A 27,630-nucleotide genomic window follows, 5' to 3' on the forward strand; every position below is an offset into this window, starting at 1 on the left:
GCGAGACAAAAGAAAACAACCACAAAAGGTCCTAAAAGAGGAGTTCCAGAATTCCAAAATAAAAAAGTCAGCAGCCTCAAATACTGTAGCCGCTGACTTTTAATATAAGGACACTTACCTGTCCAGGGATCCTGCGATTTCGGCACCCCAAGCCGATCCGTCCATCGGCTCCGGGTTCAGGAGTCGGCATCTTCACCAAGGGAAACAGGAAGGGAAGCCTGGTGGCTTCAAAGCCTGTTTTCTACTGCGCACGTCACGCTGTGCTTTCTAAATGGTCCCACTGTCTTCCGGGACCTGTATGTCTCCCAGAAGGCAGCACAATGATTGTGACGATCTTACCCGGAAGTGGGAGCGGATACCTGGTTTTGACAGGTATCCCCCCCCCCCCCCCCGTAAGGTGCCAAAAGTGGCAGCAGAGGGGGAGAAAAGCAAACAAGCGGAGCTTCCCCTTTTGGGCGGAGCTCCACTTTAAGGCAAAATCACATTATGCAAGACGGTGAATCTTCCAGCAGGCACGCGACATGGCCACTGCCTGGGGGTTAGCACAGCATTATAACCACTTGACCTCCAGAAGATTCACCCCCTTTATGACAGGACATTTATTGCGATACGACACTGCGTTACTTTAACAATCATGCGGCATGCACTGTACCCAAATGAAATCTATGTCATTTTTCCCCACAAATAGAGCTTTCTTTTGGTGGTATTTGATCACCTCTGCGGTTTTTATTTTTCACGCTATAAACGCATATAAATAAAAAGACCGACAATTTTGAAAAAACAAACAATATTTTTCACTTTCTGCTACAAAACATATTCCATAAAAAAAAATTAAAAAATCGAATTTCTTCATAAATTTAGGTCAATATTTATTCTACTTTGTTTTTGGTAAAAAAAAATTCCAATAAAGGTATATATATTTATTTGCGCAAACGTTATAGCATCTACAAACTATGGGATATACAGAAAACCCCCCTCCATCGCGGCGGTTACGTTCTGGACCCACCAGCGAAAAGTGAAAATCCGCGAAATAGAAAAACCCTATTAAAATAGACTGTAGGCATGTTTTTTTTTACTACCACTGTACTTTTAAAACCATTTTAAGGTCTCTAAACACACTTTTAAAACTATAGAAACTCATTTAAACACATAAAAGATACTGAGAGACATAGCAAGAGCTATGGAAAACACAAAAATATTTCACTTTCAATGATTTATATAATAAAATAACATTACAGAAAAAAACGCAATATACCGGGACCACAAAAACTGAACCGGGATGGAGCGGGGTTTACTGTATACTGGATTTTTTTTTTATACTAGTAATAGCAGGGATCAGTGACTTATAGTGAGACTGCGATATTGCAGCGGACAGTCTTTGTGGGCACCAGTGGCAGTAATACAGTGATCAATGTTAAAAAAAATTTGCACTGTCAATGTACTAATGACACTGGCTGGGAAGGGGCTAACATCAGGGGCGACTAAAGGGTTAAATGTGTGTCTAACCAGTGTTTGTGTTTACTATGTTTGCTGCTTTTACTTAGGGAAGAGATGGATTTTATTCCCTGCTTTGCAGGGACACAAAACCCATCCTATCCCCGTAAGAACAGAGCTCTGCCTTCTTTCCTTCCTTAACTCTCCTCGTCTATCACTGGGTGCCGGTGGACATCTAATGGGCGACACCCGCTGATCGGCTTGTGCTGTGTCAAATCACAGCACAGCCGTGGCATGCGCCCCCCTACCCTACTAGTCTGGCCCATTGTCATTGAAAAAACACATTAAATACTTTAAACTCTATGCTGCTAGCAATTGTCTTTATTCACACTGATGTGACTTTGGACATCAAAGTTGCATGACAAGTGGCACCACATTCTTTTCAATGGCACCCATTCAAATCAGTGCAACTTACAGTGCCTGTGCTACTTTGGGGCAACTTTTGATGCGACTTTGATCCATAGAATGTAAAGTCGGATCAAAATCGCACCAAAAATTGCATTAGTCACACTCCTGGAAATCGTGAGACTCTGGAGATGTGAATATAGCCTTAGTAAATAGATAAGGTGGTATGTTGCATTTACTTGTTTTAAACATTTTTTACATTTCTTCAGATGCTTCCTAGTTTCTGGCCTAGGCCAAAATGATGTAATAAATTCTAAGGGACCTTCATGGGCTTTTTTTCTTTCATCTGAAGGAGGGGCTTTGTCCGCTAAGCACGCTCCCTCCATGCCTGAGCTAAGGGCAAATGGATTACAGGCAGTAAGTGCTTCATAAATCACCTGCCCTTACTTTAGATGGTTGCGGCAAAAAATGCTAGGGGAGTGTTTTTCTAAGCAGAATGGAGACATGGATGGGTGGGGGTCTGCTTTGATATTAAAAATGAATGAAATATCGCTCGCAGTTGGCGGTGCTCAGATACAGTGAAGTATCGCTTTAAGCTGTATATATGGATAATGTGAGTCTTGTGTACTTGACAAAGTCCCGGAAAAAAAATATTAGATATATTACTTCCCTACAATTCTTCCAATATCAAAGAGGCGGGAGGTTGTGTATGAAAAGCGGAGGAAATTAAGTTGTTAATCATCTGCAATCTTGATTAGTATTTCAAAAGAAAAATCATGAGAACAACAGATACGCTCCATTCCAATCAGTAATAATCTTAGATCATCTATGCAGTCTCCTGTTATACTTTGTAATACAGATCACTCAGCAATCTTATTATTGTCTTCCATCGCTGAGCTCTCATTCCATCTATATAATCATTTGATGATTAAACCTTACACAAGCTGATGGAGGGGGGCTTCACCCCCATGTGCCCATTGTCTATAGAAGGAAATTAATGTGGCTCTTGGCAAGTGTAGCATTCCATGGAGAAATTACGTCTGATTGCTCCTCTGGTGATAGGTAATTACAGCCCCCAGAGGGCTCATGCTGTCTCTAGTTACACTACATTAAATTTGAGGCCCTTAAAGTCAGTTAGCGTAATGGAAAACTTCCCTTCCAGATCCCTCTGCAGGCTGCTTGCTGGAGCGCGGATCTATGCATCAGCCAGACAGCAATTTATATTTTGACTACTTGACAAATAAAAGTGCCACAGTAAAAGTTTCCTATTTTAGCCTTATAGTATCTGCCAATATAAAGCAGTAAGGCACCTCCCAATTTAAAGCAGTATAGTACCTGCTGATATAAAGCAGTATAGTACCTGCCGATATAAAGCAGTATAGTACCTGCAGATATAAAGCAGTATGGTACCTGCCGATATAAAGCAGTATAGTACCTCCCGATATAAAGCAGTATAGTACCTCCCGATATAAAGCAGTATAGTACCTCCCGATATAAAGCAGTATAGTACCTCCCGATATAAAGCAGTATAGTACCTCCCGATATAAAGCAGTATAGTACCTGCCGATATAAAGCAGTATAGTACCTCCCGATATAAAGCAGTATAGTACCTCCCGATATAAAGCAGTATAGTACCTCCCGATATAAAGCAGTATAGTACCTCCCGATATAAAGCAGTATAGTACCTCCCGATATAAAGCAGTATAGTACCTGCCGATATAAAGCAGTATAGTACCTGCCGATATAAAGCAGTATAGTACCTGCCGATATAAAGCAGTATGGTACCTCCTGATATAAAGCAGTATGGTACCTGCCGATATAAAGCAGTATGGTACCTGCCGATATAAAGCAGTATGGTACCTGCCGATATAAAGCAGTATGGTACCTGCCGATATAAAGCAGTAGGGTACCTGCCGATATAAAGCAGTAGGGTACCTGCCGATATAAAGCAGTAGGGTACCTGCCGATATAAAGCAGTATAGTACCTGCCGATATAAAGCAGTATGGTACCTGCCGATATAAAGCAGTATAGTACCTCCCAATATAAAAGCAGTATGGTATCTGCCGACATAAAGCAGTATGGTATCTCCCGATATAAAGCAGTATAGTACCTCCCAATATAAAGCAGTATGGTACCTGCCGATATAAAGCAGTATGGTACCTGCCGATATAAAGCAGTCGGGTACCTCCAGATATAAAACAGTATGGTACCTCCTGATATAAAGCAGTATGGTACCTCCCGATATAAAGCAGTATGGTGCCTCCCAATATAAAAGCAGTATGGTACCTCCCCAATATTAGGCAGTATGGTACCTCCCCGATATTAGGCAGTATGGTACCTCCCCGATATTAGGCAGTATGGTACCTCCCCGATATTAGGCAGTATGGTACCTCCCCGATATTAGGCAGTATGGTACCTCCCGTTATTAGGCAGTATGGTACCTCCCGATATTAGGCAGTATGGTACCTCCCTGATATTAGGCAGTATGGTACCTCCCCGATATTAGGCAGTATGGTACCTCCCCGATATTAGGCAGTATGGTACCTCCCCGATATTAGGCAGTATGGTACCTCCCGTTATTAGGCAGTATGGTACCTCCAGATATAAAGCAGTATGGTGCCTACTGACACAAACACTTAGCAAATCAAAAGGCAAAAGGAGTCTGTTTATGTCACCGACACACAGAATAATATTTAGGGAGACCACTTATGACCGCATTAACCACTTCAGTTCCGGAAGGTTTTACCCCCCCCCCTCTTCATGACCAGGCAATATTTTGCTATTCACCACTGCGCTACTTTAACTGGCAATTGCATAGTCATGCAACACTGTACCCAAACAAAATTTATAGAATTAGTTTCACACAAATTGAGCTTTCTTTTGGTGGTATTTGATCACCACTGGGTATGTATTTTATTTTTTTCTGCAATATAAACGAAAAAAGACTGAAAATTTTGAAAAAAAAAACCTGAAAAATATTGTTTTTTTTTTTTTACTTTCTGCTACAAAACGTATCCAATTGAAAAAAAAAAAAAATGGGGATTTTTGACTTACCGTAAAATCCATTCCTCTGATGTTCATTGACTGACAGGAGTAGGACACTATGCAGAAAAAGTTTGGCTACGCCTCATGGGCAGTCCCAGGGGGTATACTCCCTCTCTCTGCTAGAGGTACTCAGTTTAGTTACATGCAATGTTAGAAGAATTACAACTCCACAGAGGCGTGGGTGCTGTGTCCGCCAATGAACATCAGAGAAATGGATTTTACGTTAAGTCAAAAATCCCACTTTCTCTTTTGCTCATTGACGGACACAGCTCCTGATCTTCACAACCATTGGGACGTCCCAAAGCAGTGTTAAACATGAGGGGTGGGAACAGCAAAAAAATTCCCAAGGCTAAACCGTAGCTCAACCAGGCAACAGGAGCTCAACCAAAAACAACTGGAGCCCACCTGAAAAAAACAATACACCCTCAAAGAGGATCAGGTCCTCTAAACACCAGCCTGTAAAACCTTGCGGCCAAAAGAAGCATCCGCAGATGCCAACACATCCACTTTATAAAACTGTGTGAAAGTGTGCACCGACAACCAGGTGGCCACCTTGCAAACCTACACCACTGATGCCCGATGATGGAAGGCCCAGGAGGAACTAAGCGCCCGAGTAGAGTGTGCCTTGACAGGGAAAGGAGGAACCTATCCCCTGATGGAATCGGCCTGAATAACAGTCTGACTGATCCATCTGGAAATGGTCGCAGAGGAAGCGGGCAACCCTTTCCGAGGCCCATCCCTTAATAACAGATAGTGAGTCTGACTTCCTAAAAGACTCCGTAGCTGCCAAGTACACCCTAATTGCCCGGACCACATTCAAGGCATGCAAGGCAATTTCCTTTGGATGTTTAGGCCTGGGACACAGCGAAGGCAACACAATGTCTTCATTTAAATGAAAATCAGAGACAACCTTTGGGAGGAACAGAGGTAAAGAAACACCTTATCTCTGTGAATCACCTGGTAAGGTGAATGACAGGATAACACCCCCAGTTCCGACACCCTGCGCTCAGAGGTAATAGCCACCTAAAAAGCCACCTTCTGAGACAACATAAACAAGGGAATCTCCGGAAGAGTCTCAAAGGGAGGCTTCTGGAGGACCGAAAGCACCAAACTGAGGTGCCAAGGCAGAAACAGAGACCGCACTAGAGAACCAAATGTCGGACACCCTGAAGAAAGGTACGCACCAGGGAGTGTGTGGCCAAGGGTCGTTGGAAGAAGATCGCCAAAGCCGACACCTTGATGGTACTCGAGGCCATTTTGTGTTCAACCCCCCCCCCCCCCCCCAATTGAAGGAAGGTCAAGATCCGAGCCACCGAGAAGGAGCGAGAATGAACTTCAAAAGACACACATTACGCAATGTACCTCTTCCGCGTACAATGGTAGATCTTCCTAGAAGTAGATTTCCTAGCGTAGGAATCACCGACTCAGATAAACCTCTATATTTCAGCACCTGGCGTTCAACAGCCAAGCCATAAAAGCCAGCGACTGTAAAGCAGGATGGAGGATTGGTCCTTGGGACAGCAGATCCTCCCTGAGAGCAAGCCTCCAAGGAACGTCGGCGACCACCTGCATCAGATCGGCGTACCAAGCCTAGCAAGGCCAGTCCAGAGCCACTAAGATGACCGGAATCCCTTCTAACTCGAACCTGCGTAGAAGTCTTGGCAGAAGCTTGAGAGGAGGGAAGGCGTAAATCAGACGATACTGACCCCACGGGGCACCAGCACATCTGTGGGATCCCGTGACCGAGCCACAAACCTCTGTACCTTTCTGTTGAGCCAAGACGCCAACAGATCCTCCTAGGGGATGCCCCACTGGAGACACAACTAATGAAACACCTCCGGATGAAGGGACCACTCCCCTTGGTCCAATGCCTGCCGACTGAGGTAATCTGCCTGCCAGTTTTTCACCCCGGGAATGTGTACGGCAGAGAGGGCTGGAATGAACTGATCTGCCCCCTTATGCCGGCTACCTCCAGGACACTTCTTGTGCTCCCCTGGTGATTGACATAAGCCTCAGCCGTGGCATTGGCCGAATGAATGCGCACTGGACATCCCTGAAGACGTCCGTCCAATGGTCCAGACACAGACTGATCGCTCAGAGTTCCAATACATTGATTGGTAGTCTGGACTCTTCCAGTGTCCAGATCCCCTGAGCAGAATGTTTGCCGAGGATGCCTCCCCAGGCAGACAGGCTGGCATCCGTGGTGATCACTGTTCAATACAAGGGGAGGAAGGATTCTCCAAGATATAGAGCCGGAGAACGAAACCACCATATCGGACTCCTTCGTTCCTCGGCTCAGCCGGATCTGATTGTCCAGAGACGGCGGAGTCTTGTCTCAAAAGGCCAGAAGGGACCTTGTAAAGAACTGTGCAAACAGGACCGCCTCAAGGTAAACACCATCAGGCCCAGTACCTGGATGCAAGTCCGGAGGGATGACCTTCTGCTGGACAGCAGGAGACGAATTGCAGCCTGCAATTTCTGGTGTTTGTCCATAGGAAGGAACACTCTGGCCAAGGGCGAGTCCAGAGTCAGACCCAGAAAGTCCAGCTTTATGGAGGGAACCAGAGCAGACTTGTGAAAATTCAGAATCTAGCCGAACTCCCGCAGAGTTCGTATGGTGATTTCCAGGTTGTCCACCAGAGCAGTAGGAGACTCAGAAAACTTCTTATGGGCCGAGAAGGAGGGCCCACGCCTACAACGAGGTTCCTTGCCCGTAGTAGCCTGTGGAAGAAAAGCACTCTTTCCCCCTGTGAGACCTTTAATGTCATCATCCAGGGTAGCTCCTAACAGGCGATCTCCTTGAAAGGGAAGATCAGTCAAGGCCTTTTTAGAAGTCTGGTCCGCAGACCAGCATTTGAGCCAAAAGATATGCTGAAGGACCACTGCCGAAACAGAGAGCCGAGCCACTAGGGGAGCCGCATCCAGAGGCATCACAGATAAACTGCAGCCCCTGGACCAGCTGGTCCGCCAGCTCCACAAAAGCAGGGGGGAGCTGTTCTCCCTCTAGGTCATGGCGTAAAAGCTTAGCCCACTCGGTCAGAGTTTGCGACACCAGTGCAATGGTGAATACCGGCCTCAGTGCTGAACCAGCCAGAGTGTACATTTTGCAGGCCACAGCCTCCACCTTCCTGTCAGCCGGATCCTTAAAGGCCGGGGACTCTTCAACCAGAATCATGGTTGCCTTGTTCAATCTAGAAACCAGGGGGTCCACCACTGGTGGAACAGTCCACTTCTTAAGAAGGGACTACTCATAGGTGTAACGCCTAGAAAACCACTAAGGGAACCCAAGGGGACGCTTTGGTCGTCCCCACTCTTTAGCGACAATTTTGTTAAAATAGGCGGGGAAAGGAAACATCTTGGCCGCACTGGATGGCAGGAGACAGATGAGACAGGGGAAAGCAGGGGGCGCTTTTTGCTAGCCCGTCGCCCAAAAGCCACCTCCACCCGGGACACAAAGGACTCTAGGGCCGCCGTCAGTGCATCGATGGATGGTTGGGACTCGGAGATCTCCGCAGCTTCAAAGAGGGAATCAGGTGGGGAGATGTGCTCTAAAGACTCCATGAGTCACCAGAGGGACCCCACAAAAAATGTAAAAACACTGCAAAAGGGAAAACCCCCAACGCGCTGGCAGCACCACACGATTGCCAGGCACAAGCACCAAGCAATCCTCAGCAGAGAGGGAGAGAACCCCACCAGACTCACCACCCAGCAGAAACCGGTACCTGCAGCCACCAGCATAATCTGCACTCTACGTGCGGTGATCAGGAAGTGAAAAGATCCAGGAGTAAGCACCAGGGGATGAGGAGGGGCTCCACTGTCTAGGCCGCGATGCATACTAGCACATTAAGCATTTACTTTGCAGGGAAAAAAAAAAAAAAGTTATGGTTTACTTCACTCTTTAAAACCACTTTAATATTACAAAATAAAGTTAAGCAACTGCCCCAGGAGACCCAATATTTGCAAGAAATACAACTTATTTGGTTATCACTTGTGATCAGCACTGCAATGAGAAATTGCCAGCACTGTAAATGTTTTGTTATCGCTCTGAGAAGTTTTACAAGGTGTGAAAAAGATCTCTGTAACTGATACAGGTCATAAACTGCACTGGAAATAATCACTTCACAGCGAGCGATCCGCAGTCCAACGTCACCCAAGAAAGGAATAAAACGGTCTAGGTTGAATCCCAGGATGCACTGTAGCTGTCTTGTGTAAATCCCATGGGGAAGCCAGTGATAGAGTGTTTCCTTTCTGGGCTTAGAGCTATTTACAGCACATGATGAGCCGAAGGAGAGCGGTGCTGAATCACAGGCCTGGCTCTGCCAGCAGGGTGTGGTCACCCCCCCTGCACATTCAGCAGAAATAGCTGGCTGAATAGTTCAGTGTCAGTGAGGATTTCTATGTATTCTGCTCCGGCTCACAGACAAACCTGTGCCCTGCATAGAAAGTGACAACCTAATTACATCTACAGGGGAAAATTAATATTTGATCCCCTGCAGATTATGTAAGTTTGCCCACTTACAAAGAAATGAAGGGTCTATAATTTTTATCATAGGTGTATTTTAACCACTTACACTGTGGCAGGGCGGCTCTCCTGCGCGAACCGACGTAGGTATACATCGGTCACTGCAGCTAGGGGGCGAGCGCACGCCACCGCCGGCACACTCCCAGCCACGCTCGTCAGCGGGGACTCTGATGCACGGGACAGGCGGCTACGATTGCTGCCTGATACCCGCAATCGCTCCCCGCTGAGAGAGAACAGTCAGCTGTTGTAAACACAGCTGACCATTCTTCTCCCTGGAATGATCACAGAGTGCCTGTGATCCTTCTATATAGAATCACAGGTCTCTGTGATCATTTCACAAACCCAGCCCCCATACAGTTAGAAATACGCCCCTAGGTACACATTTAACACCTTCACTAAGGGCTCTTTTACACATGGAGTCCGTCGGACGGACTACATATTTCTCAGCGGGGGATCGATCCGCCGACCCCCTGCTGAGCAGGAGGATGACAGCTGTTCTCCGCGCTGTTTGCGGAGACACAGCTGTCAGGTCCCAATGCATCTCTATGGGGGAATCGGATGGGAACGGACCGTCTGTCCATTCTCATCCCATCCCATCGGATCTGCTGGGCGGATGGAAAATAGGGTTTCCATCCGTCCAGATTTGACGGATCGGATTGGATATCAGTGGACATGTCTCCGCTGACATCCGATGCCCCATAGAGATGCGTGGGGGGACCGTTCAGTTCTGCCAAAAAAACTGACAGGCGGATCTGAACAATCCATCTGTGTGAAAGGGGCCTTACTGTGTTAACCCCTTCCCTGCCAGTGTCATTATTACAGTAACAGAGCATATTTTTTTAGCACTGATTACTGTAGTAATGTCACTGGTCCCCCCAAAAGTGTCAAAAATGTCAGCCAGGGGTCCGATCTGTCCGCCGCAACATTGCAGTTCCGCAAAAAAAAAAAAAAAAAATTGCAGATCGCCGCCATTACTAGTAAAAAAAAAAAACAAAAAAAACAATAAAAATTACATCTTTCCTGTAATTAGTAGACGCGATAACTTTTGCGCAAACCAATCAAAATACACTTATTGCGTTTTTTTTTTTTACCAAAAATATGTAGCAGAAAACAAATTGGCCTAGAATGTTAAAAAAATGTTGATTTTAAATTTTTTTTGGGAGGGGGAATGTTATATAACAGAATGTAAACATTTTTTTTTTTTTCCAGAATTGTCGCTCTTTTATTGTTTATAGTGCAAAAAATAAAAATCGCAGAGGTGATCAAATACCACCAAAAGAAAGCTTTATTTATGGGGGAAAAAAAGGACATCAATTTTATTTGGGTACAGCGTCGCACGACCGCGCAATTGTCCGTTAAAGTAACGCAGTGCCGAATCCCAAATATGGCCTGGTCATTTAAGGGGGAAAATCCTTCCGGTCCAGAGCTGGTTAAATGATAGAGACAGAATATTATCCAGAAAACACACATGATACAAATGTTATAAATTGAGTTGCAGTTCAGGGAGTTAGGCCTCTTTCACACGGCCGCTCCGTATGTCCGTATATCACACCATCCGTTTGCGGGTGATATACGGACATAATGCATCCGCTGACATCCGATTTGCGTCCTTTCAGTTCTGTTCCGTTTTTTGGAAACGGAACAGAACCCTATTTTTCTTCCGTTTAACCACTTTACCACCGGAGGATTTTGCTGTCTTACGTCTGGGCCACTTTTAGCGATTCGGCGCTGTGCGAATTTAACTGACAATTGCGCGGTCATGCGACGCCGTACCCAAGCGAAATTTACGTCCTTTTTTTCCCACAAACAGAGCTTTCTTTTGGTGGTATTTGATCACCTGTGCGATGTTTACTTTTTGCGCTATAAACAAAAAAACAGCTACAATTTTGAAAAAAACAATATTTTTAACATTTTTTTATATGAAATTCCCCCCAAAAAAATGTAAAAATCAAAAATTTTTTACATTTTTGGCCAATTTGTTTTCTGCTACCTATGTTTGGTAAACAAAATCACAATAAGCGTATTTTGATTGGTTTGCGCAAAAGTTATTGCGTTTACTATCTAAGGGAAAGATTTCTGTCATTTTTGGTGTTTTTTTTTTTTTTTAAGGCGTAATGGCGGCAATCTGTGATTTTTTTTGCGGGACTGCGACATTGCGGTGGACAGATCGGACCCTTGACTGACATTTTTGACACTTTTGGGGGTACCAGTGACATTTCTACAGTAATCAGTGCTATAAATATGCACTGTTACTGTAAAAATGACACTGGCAGGGAAGGGGGTAACTTTATTGGAGAGGGAGGGGTTAATGTATGCCTGGTGCTTACTGACGTGTGGGGGGAGGTGACTGAGTGACACAGGGACAGATCGCAGGTTCAGCTATGCTGAACACTGCAATCTGTCACTTAGGAGATCCGCCCGCTCTGTTTACACAAGCGGGCGGATCTCCAAATTCGATTCCCCGACGATCGGGGAAGAGCAGCGACGATCACCGCCGCTCCTCTCCTGGCCCAACTCCCGCTGTGACTGAAAACAGCGGGAGCGCGCCTCCGGCGGTGCGCGAGCGCCGCCTACAGGGGGAGGAGTCCAGCGACCGAATCGAGACACTTTGCCGCAGTACAGTACCAGTGACTGGTCGGCAAGTGGTTAGAAAACGGAAAGGACTCAAAATCGGATGTCAGCGGTGTCATCCGCAATCCCATAGACTTACATTATGTCCGTATATCATCTGCAAATGGATGGGATGACATGCGGACATACGGACTGGATGAGACAAGTGTCATCTGTGTCCGTAAAAAAAAAAAAAAAAAGCCGGAGCGGATCACAATACGGTCCGCTCCGTGTGAAAGAGGCCTAAAAGAAGTATTCGATCCCTGAGCAAAAAAATTACCACAATCTCTCCTGAGATGTGTGCAAACCTGGTAACCAACTACAAGAAATGTCTTACCTCTGTGTTTGCCAGCAAGGGTTTCTCCACCAAGTACTAAGTCATGTTTTGCTTGGGGATCAAATACTTATTTTACTCACTGAACTGCAACTCAATTTATAACATTTGTATTGTGTGTTTTTTATGCTTTTTTGGTTGATATTCTTTCTCTATTATTTAAAAAATACCTATGATAACAATTATGGACCCTTAATTTCTTTGTAAGTGGGGAAACTTACAAAATCTGCAGGGGATCAAATACATTTTCCCCACTGTAAATGAATCCATATTGCTCATTCTAGATATATACAGTGGGGGAGGTTTACAAAGGCCGGGTTCACACGAACCGCAGGTTTGTGCCTGGGGTCCGGTGCGTGTCTGTTCACCATTTCAGGTGCGATTCATGTCCAAATTTTTGCCTGTATTTGCTTCTAAAACGGAGCCAAAGACGCACAGGACCCTTTTCCAGTACACTCCGCGGCCAACCGGAGGTGTGTGAACCGTCTCCATTGAGAGCCAGTCACACTCTCCTGTAATGCGATTTGGATGCGGGTAAACCTGAATCCAATTCGCTTCAGTGTGAACCTGGCCTTAAACTGGAACATACAGCATCTGGTGCAGCTCTGCATAGTAACCAATCAGCTTCCAGGTTTTATTGCAAACCCTAATTGAACAAGCTGAAGTTAGACGCTGATTGGTTACCATGCACTGCTGCTCCACATTCTGTGTGCTTGTTTTAGTAAATCTCCCTAAGGCACCTTTCACACGGACGATCCGATCCGCCTGTCAGTTTTTCAGACGGACCTGATCAGATGCTCCATGCATCCTTATGAGACATCTCCGCTGACAACCGCTGCTATCCGATCCGATGAGAACGGAGAGGCGGTCCGTTCTCATCCGATCTCCCCATAGAGGACAGCGGGGATCTGACAGCTCTGTCTCTGCACACAGAGCGGAGATGGAGCTGTCATATGCCTGCTCAGCGGGGATCAGCGGGATCGATCCCCCATTGAGCAGAACGGACTCCGTCGGGCGGTGAACCCGTGTCAAAGGGGCCTTAGACCCCATTTATACCGAATCCGACTTTGAAAAGTCGCACGATTCCAAAGAAGCAGGTGAGTGCGACTTGGCTGACATCTGTGCGACTTCACGCACAGATATCTATGCAAGTCGCACCTAAAATTAAAAAAAAATAGTGCAGGAACCTTTTATTTTCCAAATAGGTGCGGCACTGTAAAGTCTGCATCACACCGTTTTGAACAGTTCCATTGCCAACAACAGGGTGCGACTTGTCAGGTCCAAATCGCATGACAAGTCGCACTGGCGTGAACAGGGGCTTAAGCTCGGTTCACACTGCTAGGACACAGGATCCGAATTGTAAGACCCCAAGTCACATGACTTGCCATATTCAATGTTTCCCTATGAGAGCCATCTTAACTGATCCTACACAAGTAGCTCCGACTTTACAAAAGGTTCCTGCACTACTTTGATCTGACTTGGGTGCGATTTCAGCCTATAGACAGGCTCCTAAATGCAACAAAGCCGGAAAGAAGTCGCAGGGCAAAGCCACAGGCAAAGTTGTACGGCTTTGCCATCATAGCAGTGTGAACTGAGCCTTATGGTGATTGCTCATGAAGGCTGGGAATCCGTGAGGCATTTGCACAGCTCATTTATTTTTATTTTTTTAATAAAAATAGACCCCTTAGTGCAGAAGTGCTCAACCTTTTGAAGAGCGAGGGCCACTTAAGTGATTTGGTAACCGGTCGAGGGCCACAATGTAACAAAATGATTCCAAATTTAGACTTTTTTATTTTGAATAGCATAATGAACATCTTCCTCCTGCAGCTGCTGAATGCCAGTGGGAGGGAGAGGAGGGGAAGCCGGCTTTCAGCAGTTGCAGGAGGAAAAGGAAGATCAGTTCCCGTATATGCCAACTCTCCTGTGCATGTGTAAAACAGAATGTGACAGGGAGGTCGCATAGGGCTCCCTGGAGCATGGGTCCAGGGTCACCATAGGGACCCCTGACGCTACATCAGTAAACAAGCCCTTACTGTCCTGAGCCCCCCATAAGGCTGCTCTCACAATCATGTGCTGCGGCATACCTGCACTGCTTTGCCATACACTTGTATTATATTTTGCACGTGTACCGCACTTTCTACTAACACCTGCATTCAGAAGTTTTAGTGTGCTTTCAGAAAGCGCATCAAACCCGCAGGATAAAATAGAAGTGCGCTTCCCTGGTATGAGGCCAAGGGCCACATCAAAGGGCTTTGTGGGCCACAGGGTGAGCACCCCTGCCTTAGTGTAATCACAGTGCTTCTTCCAGCATCCTTTTCTTGTTGCAGAATCCCATTCAGAGCTTCGACTGGCTTTTTTTCTTACCAGGATTCCTGAAATTTCTTCATCACAGCAGGCCGGTCCTGATTCCGTCTCCTCTTGAACCATCGCTCCACATGCAATATTGAACGGTTGATCTTCTTTGACAAGCCATATACGTCCGCCTATAAAAGTGAAGCTACAGTTACTTACATGGCACTCACATGATCTGTTTTTCTGTTGTTTATGTGGATTTTACATAGTTACATAGTTAGTGAGGTTGAAAAAAGACATCCGTCCATCCAGTTCAACCTATGATGTGTGTGTGTGTGTTTGCTGTTAACCGTACATTGTATACCCCTGTATGTTGTACATTGTATACCCCTGTATGTTGTACATTGTATACCCCTGTATGTTGTACATTGTATACCCCTGTATGTTGTACATTGTATACCCCTGTATGTTGTGGTCTCTAAGGTGCCCATCTAATAGTTTTTTGAAACTATCAATGCTCCCTGCTGATACCACTGCTTGTGGAAGAGAATTCCACATCCTTACCGCTCTTACAGTGAAGAACCCCTTACGCACTTTAAGGTTAAACCGCCTTTCCTCTAGTTTTAGTGAGTGGCCACGTGTCTTATTGTATCTCCTTTCTCTAAATAGTTTGTTCCTTATGCTAGGGTCGCCAGTACAATATTTGTACATTGATATCATATCCCCCCTCAATCGTCTCTTCTCCAGAGAGAATAAGTTCAGTGCTTGTAGTCTTTCCTCATAGCGGATGCCCTCCATTCCCCTAATTATTTTTGTTGCCCTTCTCTGGACTCTTTCCAGTTCCAGCACATCCTTCCTGAGGACCGGTGCCCAGAACTGGACAGCATACTCCAGATGTGGCCGGACCAGAGTCTTGTAGAGAGGGAGAATAATCTCTTTATTTCTGGAGTGAATCCCCTTTTTTTATACATCCCAGTATTCTATTGGCTTTGCTTGCAGCGGCTTGGCATTGCCTCCTGATTTCCTCCTGATACTTCAGTTTACTCCCACTCCCCACAGCCATACTGCCAGGTGACATAGCCTATGACTAGGAGTGCACCGTTCCGACTTTTCTAGTACCGATACCTGGCATTGTGTATCTGCCGATACCTATCTGGAACTACACACATACACAATATGCATGCGGCTGCAGTAAAGAGCAAAGCCGCTGCTTCATGTGTACGGCTCCTCCATTCACAGGCGGAGTGCCTCTGATATCACTCCGCCTGTGAGCCGGACCTATACAGGAAGTAGCGGCTCCCATCCCATACTACTACTACACCAAGGAAGGGATGTCTGAGCCGGAACTCAGCAAAACCGGATCGACCTGTGGATTGGTTAATTTTACCGATCCCCCGATCCAGCTATTTTGGCAGTATCAGTGCCGATATCCGATCCTAAAATCGGATCGTTGCATCCCTACCTGTGACCCAATCAGTGCTTGAGTATGTAATCTTTATGGCTGTGGTAGGGACACCCCGACATTGCAGGGACTGCGCTGAATGTGCTCAAGTCTATAGGAATATCTGAAATACATTAAAGTACAACTAAAGGCAACACATTTTTTTGTTTTGGATAGAGTGGAGAGGGATTAAAACCCGTGTCAGGTTTTATTCACAGCTTTTTTAGGTCGCAGCTAGCTGCCATAACCCCAGTATCATTTTTTGTCCTTAGGCGGCCGGCTTTCGGGTAAAAGTGAACCCAGCTGGGGATTCGTCATGGGAGCACTTTTATAGGCGGTGGAAGAGGTGCCCCCCCCTTCCCACCGATTCCCGGTCAATTCCAGGAGCCGCCAGTAAGCCCGGAACCAATCCGATGTGGCCGATGGCTAGGCAGGAACCCGAGTGAGGGCGAGATAGCTCTATGCCCTTCGAGGACCGGAGAGACCTTCAACGTCACTTTCAGTTCTCGGGCTTACAGACATGATTTTTTTTTTTTGTGTCAAAAACATTTTTTTTTTCTTTTGCTTTTAAGACTAAATGAGAGATCTGGGGTCTTCTCGAGCCCATATCACTCAACAAAAAAGGAACGGCCATGCTTATTTCTATTACAAGGGATGTTTACATTCCTTGTAATAGAACTAAAAGTATTTAAAAAATAAAGGGACAGTGTAAGCCCCCATTCACATGCAAGCGATCTGACCTCGGAGCGGCCGCCACGGACTTCATAACATTGAAGTCTATGGCGGTCGCCTCCTGGTCGCCCCAAAGAAGCTCCGGACCCTTTTTCTAAGTCGGAGCGACTTGTGCCGCTCCTATTAGAACGGGTCCGCAGCTTCCCTATGGGAGGCGACCTACGGCGACCTGTGAGGCGACCAGGTCGCCTCACAGGTCGCCTTAGTGTGAACGGGGGCTAAAAAAAAAAAAAAAAAGAAAAAATTTTTTAAGCCCCCCCTTCTTATACGTAATTTGCTCCCGCATATGCAAAAAGTGTTCAAACCACACATGTAAGGTATCGCCACGATCGTTAGAGCGAGAGCAATGATTCTAGCACAGGACCTCCTTTGTAACTCTAAACATGTAACCTGTAAAAAATTTTTTAAAGCGTCGTCCATAGAGATTTTTAAGTACCATTGTCTGTCGTCATTCTACAAGTGTGCGCAATTTTAAAGCTTGACAAGTTAGGTATCTATTTACTCAGTGTAACATCATCTTTAACATTATATCAAAAAATTGGGCTAACTTTACGGTTTTGTTCTTTTTTTTTTGTTTTTTTTATTTAATTCATTAAAGTGTATTTTTTCCCAAAAAATTGGGTTGAAAGACCGCTGCGCAAATGGTGACAAAAAATATTGCAACGACCACCATTTTATTTTCTATGGTACCTGCAAAAAAAAAAAAAAAAAAAAAATAATAATTTCTTTAATTTTTTTCACATAAATAGAGCTTTCTTTTGGTGGTATTTAATCACCGCTGGGTTTTTAATTATTTTTTTTGCTACAGAAACAAAAAAAGACCAAAAAGTTTGAAAAACATTTTGTTATAAAATTTTGCAAACCGGTAATTTTTCTACTTCACTGATGGGCACTGATAGGTGGAACTGATAGGCAGCACTAATAAGGGACACTGATGATGAGGCAGTAATGGGCACCAATTGGCACTGATAGATGGCACTGATTAGCAGCAATAGTGGGCACTGATTAGCAGCACTGGCGGGCAATAAGGGGACCGGATTCTAAGAGAACGGCTTTCTTCTTTTCTTCATGCTGAAAAGAAAAACGATAGCCGGCTTCTGTTTACTTCCACAATCAGTTTTCATTGGCTGACAGCGGAACACGTGGTACAGGGCCTGCGGTGATTGGCCCTTTACCTCAATCAGTGATCAGCTGAGTCTCAAGGACAGGGGTCGAGCGAGAAGAGTGGACGTCCTTGTACGCCCTCCCGGCATTTTAAGCCCCTACGGTAGCTGTTTTTCGGCTATAGCATGGGCACCAAGTGCTTAAAGAAACAGAATTTTTTATTTTTTTAGGGTTACAACCATTTTAAAGGATCTGCTACTGATGGCTTGGTGCAAGATACAAAAGCATACCTTCAGAGGTCTAGTAGTGTACATGCCTAGATGGGTCAGGGCTGTTTTGGCAGCCAAAGGAGGGCCTACTCAGTCTTCACTCACTATTAGGTGGGTGGTCATAATGTAATGGCTGATCAGTGTAAATATCTGTAATAAATTATATTACCGTATATACTCGAGTATATGTCGACCCGAATATAAGCCGAGGCCCCTAATTTTACCACAAAAAAGTTATATTAGCGGTGATTCTGCCCATGATCCGCTACGCCCCCATTTGAACGTAGCCTTAACCACTTAAGCCCCGGAAGATTTTACCCCCTTCCTGACCAGGGCCTATTTTGCGATTCGGCACTGTGTGACTTTAACGGACAATTGCGCGGTCCTGAGCCACTGTACCCAAACTAATTTGACGTCCCTTTTTTCCCACAAACAGAGCTTTCTTTTGGTGGTATTTGATCACCTGTGCGATTTTTTGATCATGCGCTATAAACAAAAAAAAGAGCGTCAATTTTGCAAAAATAACAATATTTTTCACATTTTTTTATATGAAATTCCCCCCCCCCCCCCAAAAAAAATGTAAAAATCAAAATTTTTTAACATTTTCGGCCAATTTGTTTTATGCTACCTATGTTTGGTAAAAAAAAAAAAAAAAAAATCGCAAAAAGTGTATTTTGATTGGTTTGCGCAAAAGTTATCGCGTTTACTAACAAAGGGAAAGATTTTTGTTGTTTTTTTTTTAACGCGTAATGGCGGCGATCTGCGATTATTTTTGCGGTACTGCGACATTGCGGCGGACAGATCGGACCCTTGAATGACATTTTTGACACTTTTGGGGGTACCAGTGACATTACTACAGTAATCAGTGCTATACATATGCACTGTTACTGTAAAATTACACTGGCAGTGAAGGGGTTAACTTTGAGAGGGAGGGGCTGTGTGTGTCCCTAGGGGCGTGATTCTAACTGTGATTGGCTGTGGCTTGAGATGTATGAACAGTGATCAAGGGTATGTAGAACCGTATGATCATCATTCATACACCGGGGAGAATGACAGGAGGCTTGTTTACATTAGCCGCCTGCCTTTCTCCCTCTCCACCGACGATCGTGAGTGACCGGGGGACGATCGGGTCCGCCGGGCACACGCGCGCGGGGGGGGGGTGTGCGGGAGCGCGCCTCCGGCAGCACGCGCGCGCTCGCTTGCAGAGACCCCCACAGGCAAGCGACGTAGATCTACGTCACTCTGCCTGTGAGGGGCTGACCGACGCAATAGTCGTGCGGCGGTCGGCAAGTGGTTAAAGGAGTGAATTTCCCTTCCTACTGTTAGATTTCTCCTCACTTCCTGTTGTCTCCCTCCAAGTTTGAAAAGGACTTGCTAAGCTATTACTAGACTTGCCAGGCTTCACAAGTTTGTTCCACAATTGCAGCAATTCCTCATTGCATGACTCCAGATCAACTTTCTTTGCAAACATTCTGCAAGTTCTGGTTCAGGTATGTTGTGCAATAGTCCTCCCACCACAGGGGGTCACTGTGACAGTTTCCATGCTGTAGACTTGCAGAGCTCTTGCTGTAGACTCACCACTGCAACTTTGAACTTGCTAGAGAGACTTGCCACGCAAATTTTCTACAAATTGGAAAAGTGTCAACTAAAACTTCCAGTGCTCTGCAAGAATATAACTTGCCAGTGGAAATGTGCAGCAAGTTAACAGACTTACAATTCAACACTGACACACATTTATGGCAAGTTATCCTTGCTATGTGGGTACATATACTCAGTGAAGTGACTGGCCTCAGGTGATACACACATATGAAACAAATCCTCCTATATACGTTGTACCTGTTTATCTGCATCATTCTCTTCTCTATAGCCATTTAATGCAGAGAATTTATTAATCTTGTCTGTCCTGTGAGAAAAAGGGGGCAGGTAGCTGAAATTACACACTGCAGAACTCAGTGAGGAGAGCTGAATGGAAGTAAGAGACACCCCCCCCCCCCCAACGCACACAGGGGCAGAGCTGAAGCGGTCAATCACAGGCTGTGTGTTGGAGCCCCCCCCCCCCCCCCTCACCATCTTTGTCTTACTGTAAGGTAAACTTGTCAGACGTGACTCATGCAGATAGCCGATGAACAAAGCAGCAGACAGAAATTACACTTTGTGCTCTAGATAAAGAAGACAACTGTCTGCAGTCTTCTCTGCTCTACATCCATTCTAAGCCCAAAATTTATCAATCCTGTCACGATTTTGCACTAAAGTCAATCGGGCGCGTTTCTGCGTTAAAGTCAATTGGGGGGGGGGGGGGGGCGTTTCTGCATTAAAGTCAATGGGGGGTGTTTCCGCATTAAAGTCAATGGGGGGGGCGTTTCCGCATTAAAGTCAATGGGGGGAATTTTTTCTTTGAAGTCAATAGGGGGCGTTTCTGCATTGAAGTCAACAGGGGCCGTTTCTGCATTGAAGTTACCGGGGGCGTTTCTGCATTGAAGTCAACGGGGGCCGTTTCTGCATTGAAATCAACGGGGGCGTTTCTGCATTGAAATCAACGGGGGCGTTTCTGCATTGAAGTCAATGGGGGCCGTTTCTGCATTGAAGTCAACGGGGACCGTTTCTGCATTGAAGTCAACGGGGACCGTTTCTGCATTGAAGTCAACAGGGGCCGTTTCTGCATTGAAGTCAACAGGGGCCGTTTCTGCATTGAAGTCAACAGGGGCCGTTTCTGCATTGAAGTCAACGGGGGCCGTTTCTGCATTGAAGTCAACGGGGGGGCGTTTCTGCATTAAAGTCAATGGGGGGCGTTTCTGCATTAAAGTCAACGGGGGGCGTTTCTGCATTAAAGTCAACGGGGGGCGTTTCTGCATTAAAGTCAACGGGGGGCGTTTCTGCATTAAAGTCAACGGGGGGCGTTTCTGCATTAAAGTCAACGGGGGGCGTTTCTGCATTAAAGTCAACGGGGGGCGTTTCTGCATTAAAGTCAACGGGGGGCGTTTCTGCATTAAAGTCAACGGGGGGCGTTTCTGCATTAAAGTCAACGGGGGGCGTTTCTGCATTAAAGTCAACGGGGGGCGTTTCTGCATTAAAGTCAACGGGGGGCGTTTCTGCATTAAAGTCAACGGGGGGCGTTTCTGCATTAAAGTCAACGGGGGGCGTTTCTGCATTAAAGTCAACGGGGGGCGTTTCTGCATTGAACTCAACAGGACGCGATTTTGCATTGAGGTCCAAGAATGCGATTTTGCATTGAAGTTCAAGGACATGACTTTGCATTGAAGTCAATAGGACACAGCATGCCATTATCGCCACTTTTTTTTTTCCTATCGGCAAAAAGCCGATAACCCTATTTTCAGCCGATCGTTTTCAGCGGCCGATATAACGGTGCAACCCCAATCAGCATACTTGTTTTGTGTCAGTGACGCAGAAAGGACTGAGGTGAGTGGGTTAACATAAAAGGCAGGAAATTAGCATTTGCAGAATCAGCAAAGGCAGACTGCGTGTTTCCTGGAAGTGGGATACTATCACCAGCGCAGTGATACATCTGACAGATGTTTGGAAAACTGATGCAGCCAGCTGATCATGACAAATAGCCCAGAGGTCACAAAAACACAGGAAACTGTTGCAAGTTTTTTTCTGGTTAATAAGGAATTCAGCCCTTTACTATGCCACCTAAAAACAAAAAAAAATGACACCACCATTCATAAAGTTCACCATGTGATTAGTAAATCCTGGATTTAGCGAGATTATTATACTACTTACTATTTTTATACTTTCGGTTGCTTTCCCTTCACCCGAGGAGGTTGGCACCACCTTTTATTAATTATTCCAAATACTTCTCCCATACTGCTTCTGCCCATACAAAGCAATCACTGATTGGATGAGGTGGAGAGAGGGGCGGTGACATAACGCTCTCTCCATTATCCAATCAGGGAATGCTTTGCATTCACTGAGAAAGAGCAAAGCATTCTATGAATGGCAACCTCCTGTGTTCAGTAAGCAGCAGAGTTGTCGCATGAAAACGCTGCTGGGCCCAATGTGGCCCTAGGAAGATAGGACAAATTACTACATTTATTTTGTCCTATCAGGAACTGAATAACCTAAGGCCTTGTTTACATGGGCAGGAGTAAAAACCAGCTGTTGAGCCATAGTTTTACCGGCCATCTAAAAGAGTACATGCATCCACTCAGAGCTGTACACTCTGCAGCCATGACAAAAATGATACCCCCCCCCCCCCCCGTCACATTCGGAAGGCAGCACCAACGATCCAATCAAGAAAATGGGGCAACGTTGCAACTGTGCTTGCTTCACAGTTGTAGCGCAGTATATAATTTTATATATATATATTTATATTACACACACAGGGCTTTTTTTTTTTTTTTTTAATTCAGCCAGAATGTGGTGGAACGCCGTCCTGCCACCTCCAGCAGCCCTATCTTCTCCAGCCTGTCACTTAACCACTTTACCACCGGAGGATTTTGCTGTCTTACGTCTGGGCCACTTTTTGCGATTCGGCGCTGTGCGACTTTAACTGACAATTGCGCGGTTGTGCGACGCCGTACCCAAACGAAATTTACGTCCTTTTTTCCCACAAACAGAGCTTTCTTTTGGTGGTATTTGATCACCTGTGCGATTTGTACTTTTTGCGCTATAAACAAAAAAATAGCATTTATTTTGAAAAAAAAATAACAATATTTTTAAAAAAAATTTATATGAAATTCCCCCCCAACAAAATATAAAAATCTAAAATTTTTTAACATTTTCGGCCAATTTGTTTTATGCTACCTATGTTTGGTAAAAAAAAAAAAAAAATCGCAAAAAGCGTATTTTGATTGGTTTGCGCAAAAGTTATCGCGTTTACTAACAAAGGGAAAGATTTTTGTTTTTTTAAACGAGTAATGGCGGCGATCTGCGATTTTTTTTGCGGGACTGCGACATTGCGGTGGACAGATTGGACCCCTGACTGACATTTTTGACACTTTTGGGGTTACCAGTGACATTACTGCAGTAATCAGTGCTATACATATGCACTGTTACTGTAAAAATGACACTGGCAGGGAAGGGGTTAACTATATTGGAGAGGGAGGGGTTAAGTGTGTCCTAGGGTGCGATGGGACATGTCTACTATTGTAAAAACAGAGATCAACGGTTCTACATAGCAGAACCGTCTGATCTCTATTTTTACACAGAGGAGAATGACAGGCGGCTTGTTTACATAAGCCGCCCGCCTTTCTCCCGCTCTACCGACGATCGTAGTGTGACCGGCAGACATCGGGTCTGCCGGTCACACGCGTGGACTCTTCAGTGAACGAGCCGGGGCGGGCGGGCGCGCGCTCGCCTGCTATTGGCTCACAAACCGGTCACAGGCTAGTGACGTATATATACGTCACTTTGCCTGGCTGGGGCTGACCGCCACAGTATATCTACTTGCGACGGTCGGCAAGAGGTTAAACAGCAGCCTGCAAAACCCTGCAGCCAAAGGATGCATCCGAAGATGCCAACAAATCTACCTTGTAGAATTTTGTAAAAATGTGCACAGACAACCAAGTCGCCGCCTTACACACTTGAATAACAGAGGCCTGATGATGAAAAGCCCAAAAGGCACTCTGGTAGGACACGCTGCCACAGGGAAAGGAGGAACCTGACCCTTCAATGAATAAGCCTGGACAACCGTCTGCCTAATCCACCTGGATATAGTCGCAGCAGACGCATCCTTAAAAGAACAAAAAAACTGAGGCCGAAGTCCCAGCAGGAAATCTAGGTCCTACTCCTTCACTAGGCAGCAAGAAACTGGCTTGTGGCAGAGTGTGTGTTTGGGGTTATGCCATGAAGGACAGCCCCTCTAGGCGTGTCAGTGAATTTTTTCACTGCCTAGAGCTGCGTCTGTCAATGGACGATAGAGAAAAAAGTGATAATTCCTCTTTAATGAATATGCATGCCCTGCTGTTAGTATAATGGTCAGAATTGGATGCCAGGAAGCCAAAGAGAATGACATGAGGCAGTGTTATTCACAGCTGACACAAGAAAATTGCCCCCGGAATGTGTTCTGGACGGGTGGATTTACCATATTAGTTTAACTAAGAAACACATTTGAAGTGTACTTCAACTATTCCCAGTGGCATCTGGAGTGTTTCTTCAGGGTGGATCATATTCCACAGAGGGCACAGCTGAAATCACAGCTACTACTTGCTGGAAATCTGTGAAGGTTTCATTTTGAATTTGAGCCACATACCAACCCCGGGGATCCTGATTACAGTGTGCATTGTGCCAGGAAACAATATAAAGGATTTGCATGTCTGTACAATGTGTGCTATGTGTGTTTTCACAAGCAAATCATTCAGCGATCAAACATTCTATATATGAAAATGTAGCAAATGTTTATTTCATTTTCTGTTAAAAGTAATCCTGTACACTACAAGCACATTTAAAGTGGATTTGAATGTTATGTAAAACCCGACTCCAGCCAAACAGCTAACTACTCTGTGGAAATGCATATAAAGGAGATGTGATATCTGTCAACAGATTAGTAATATTGTCCAGGCAGCCAGTACACGTCCAGATATTACAGCTAGGCTGGTGACCTCGCATTATGACAGATGAAGAATACAGCCTGGTCACCTCCCCGACCCCACACACAGGAGGTTTAGCCTCAGTTTTACTGCCCCTAGACTAGGGATCGACCGATTATCGGCAAAGCCTCTATATAGAGGGCCGATATGCCCTTTTCCCGATATATCAGAATCGGCCCCGGAGGTTACTGATATTGCCGATATTTTGGAAAGTGTTTGTACCGTAGTAATGCCTGTAGCTAGAGGCATCACCCCGGTACCGGCGTCCATAGCCTACGGTCGGCTGTCTTGTAATGACAACCGATGTGGCTGAGAAGGCGCTCGGCTGTCATTACAAGGAGTGGGAGGGGACGTTCCCCACATCCCGCGGCTCGCTCGGGTCTCCCGTCCCACCGGGAGATCCAGGCAACCAGCCTGCACGGCCACCGAAGACCTGATCAAAGCTGCATTCGGCTCTGATCGGGTCTCCATGCCAAAACCTGGAAGTGATTTCATGAGTGACATCACTTCCGGGTACTGGCGCCAGATTAAAAAAATGACAGCATTCAAAAACAGCCAAACTTGGTGTTTTGAATGCTTTTAAGTGCAGAGGAGGGGTTTGGGGACCCCCAGATCCCTCCACAACAGTACCTGTCAATAAAAAAAATGGATTTTTGTAAAATCTTACCGTAAAATCCTTTTCTCTTAGCTCATCGACAGACGTAGTCCTCGGTGATACACCACCTTCGGGTTATGTTACCTCCGCAGGAGCAGGACTAGACAGGAAATTAAAAAGCTCTGGCCACACCCTAGGGGCAGTCCCAGAGGGTATATCCTCTCTCTCTCTGCCTCAGCAAATCAGTTATGTGAAAAAGCAGTGCTTAGAGAATTTAACCCAACCCAACTCCAAAACAGAGGGGCGGGGACTACGTCTGTCGATGAGCTAAGAGAAAAGGATTTTACGGTAAGATTTTACAAAAATCCATTTTTCTCTAGCGCTCATCGACAGACGTAGTCCTCGGTGATACACCACCTTCGGGACGTCCCAGAGCAGTATCACAACTGAGGGGTGGGAAAATGGAAATCAAATCCCAATCTAGAAGGCCCAACCGGTGCCAACTAGAAGTTTACAATGCTCATCCTTAAAGATGAGACTCAACCAAAAAAAGAGAAAACAATTTTTTTTTTTTTTTTCAAACAGAAAAAAACCCTCGAGGTAGACCACCGGTCTCCTCAAATTGCGGCCTGCAAAACCTTGCGGCCAAATGAGGCATCCCCCGATGCCGTCACATCAATTTTATAGAATTTTGTAAAGGTATGTACCGACGACCAGGTGGCCGCCTTACATACCTGGACCACTGACGCCTGATGGCGAAAGGCCCAGGAAGTACTGAGCGCTCGAGTGGAGTGCGCCCTAACAGGGAACGGAGGACTCTGACCCTTAATAGAATAAGCCTGTACCACCGTTTGTCTAATCCATTTGGCAATGGTCGCGGCAGATGCAGGCAAACCCTTTCTGGGGCCATCCGTGATCACAAAAAGTGAATCCGTCTTACGGAATGATTCCGTAGCTTTCAGGTATACCCTGATTGCCCGAACCACATCTAAGGAATGCAACGCATGTTCCCGATGATGCTTGGGCTGAGGACACAAGGAAGGTAGTACAATATCTTCATTCAGATGAAAATCTGAAACCACCTTGGGAAGAAAAGATGGCTTAGGATGAAGTACTACCTTATCCCTATGAATCACTAGGTATGGTGACTGGCATGATAATGCAGCCAGTTCTGACACCCTGCGAGCAGAAGTAATAGCCACCAAGAAGGCCACCTTCTGGGATAAAGTAAGCAAGGGAATCTCCCTGATGTTTTCAAAGGGAGGTTTCTGTAGAACCGACAAAACCAAATTAAGATCCCAGGGCGGTAAGGGCGCGCGGACTGGAGGAGCCAGGTGCCGCACCCCCTGGATGAAATTCCGCACCAAGGATTTGGTAGCTAAAGGCTTCTGAAAGAAGATTGCTAATGCTGAAACTTGACCCTTGATGGTGCTCAAGGCTAGCTTCTGCTCAACCCCTTGTTGCAAAAAGGCCAATATACGAGTCACCGAATAGGTACGTGGAGGAAATCCTAAAGATTCGCACCACGCAATATAAGTCTTCCATGTGTGATAATAGACTTTGCTGGAAGTCGCTTTCCTTGCTTTAATAAGGGTAGGAATGACTGAAGTAGACAAACCTCTGTCCTTCAGTACTTGGATCTCAATGGCCAGGCCATTAAAACCAGCGACTGTAAAGCACGAAGGTAAATTGGTCCTTGAGACCACAGACACTCCCTGAGACGAAGTTCCCACGGAACGTCTGCGACTAACATGTCCAAGTCGGCCAGGCCGGCTTGAGGAGGCCAGCCTAGAATTTCTAGGACCACTGGCGCTGATTGGATCTGAACCAGGCGTCCCTAGAGCTATCTGGCCCCGACCATCCGAGAAAGTCTGGTCGTTTTCTGTTCCCACACATTTATCAGATACCTGATAGTTATCAGGAAAGGTGATCTTTTCTGGTTGAACCTCAGGGACCGAAGTCACCCGACTAGAGGCTACTTGGCCTATCTGGTCAACCAGATCCGATTCCTGTGAGGTATCGGGACTAATCTTAGGAAAAGGTAAAGGAAAAGATCTTTTCAGGGAACGGTAACTACCGCTACCTGTGGTACTTAAATGTTGGAAGGGAAGAATCGCACCGGTAGTAGTGGTTGATGCTCGATCTAATGTCCTGAATACCGGTGAAAACGTCCCCCCACCCTGAAACCGGGTGGGGGCGCACCTTCAGGCTGTGTACTCCTTTGCTTCGGGTTTGGCTGGGTTGGTCCCCTTCTTGAACCCTCCTGGAGGAGTCTTGCCTTTCCCGCTAGTACCAGCC

The 27,630-nt window shown here is 45.8% G+C and overlaps 1 protein-coding gene across 1 annotated transcript in view; it reads right to left on the reverse strand.

The window, feature by feature from the left end:
- Nucleotides 1-27,630, reverse strand: part of CERS3 (ceramide synthase 3) — a 160,713-nt gene that overhangs the window by 37,044 nt on the left and 96,039 nt on the right. Inside the window, exon 3 of the mRNA XM_082253062.1 lies at nt 14,716-14,834. Coding sequence (XP_082109188.1) covers nt 14,716-14,834 — 119 coding nt within the window. The remainder of the gene's footprint in view (nt 1-14,715; nt 14,835-27,630) is intronic.

Source organism: Pelophylax lessonae (genome assembly GCF_965119305.1).
Source record: "Pelophylax lessonae genome assembly, chromosome: 4".
Lineage (NCBI taxonomy): Eukaryota > Metazoa > Chordata > Amphibia > Anura > Ranidae > Pelophylax > Pelophylax lessonae.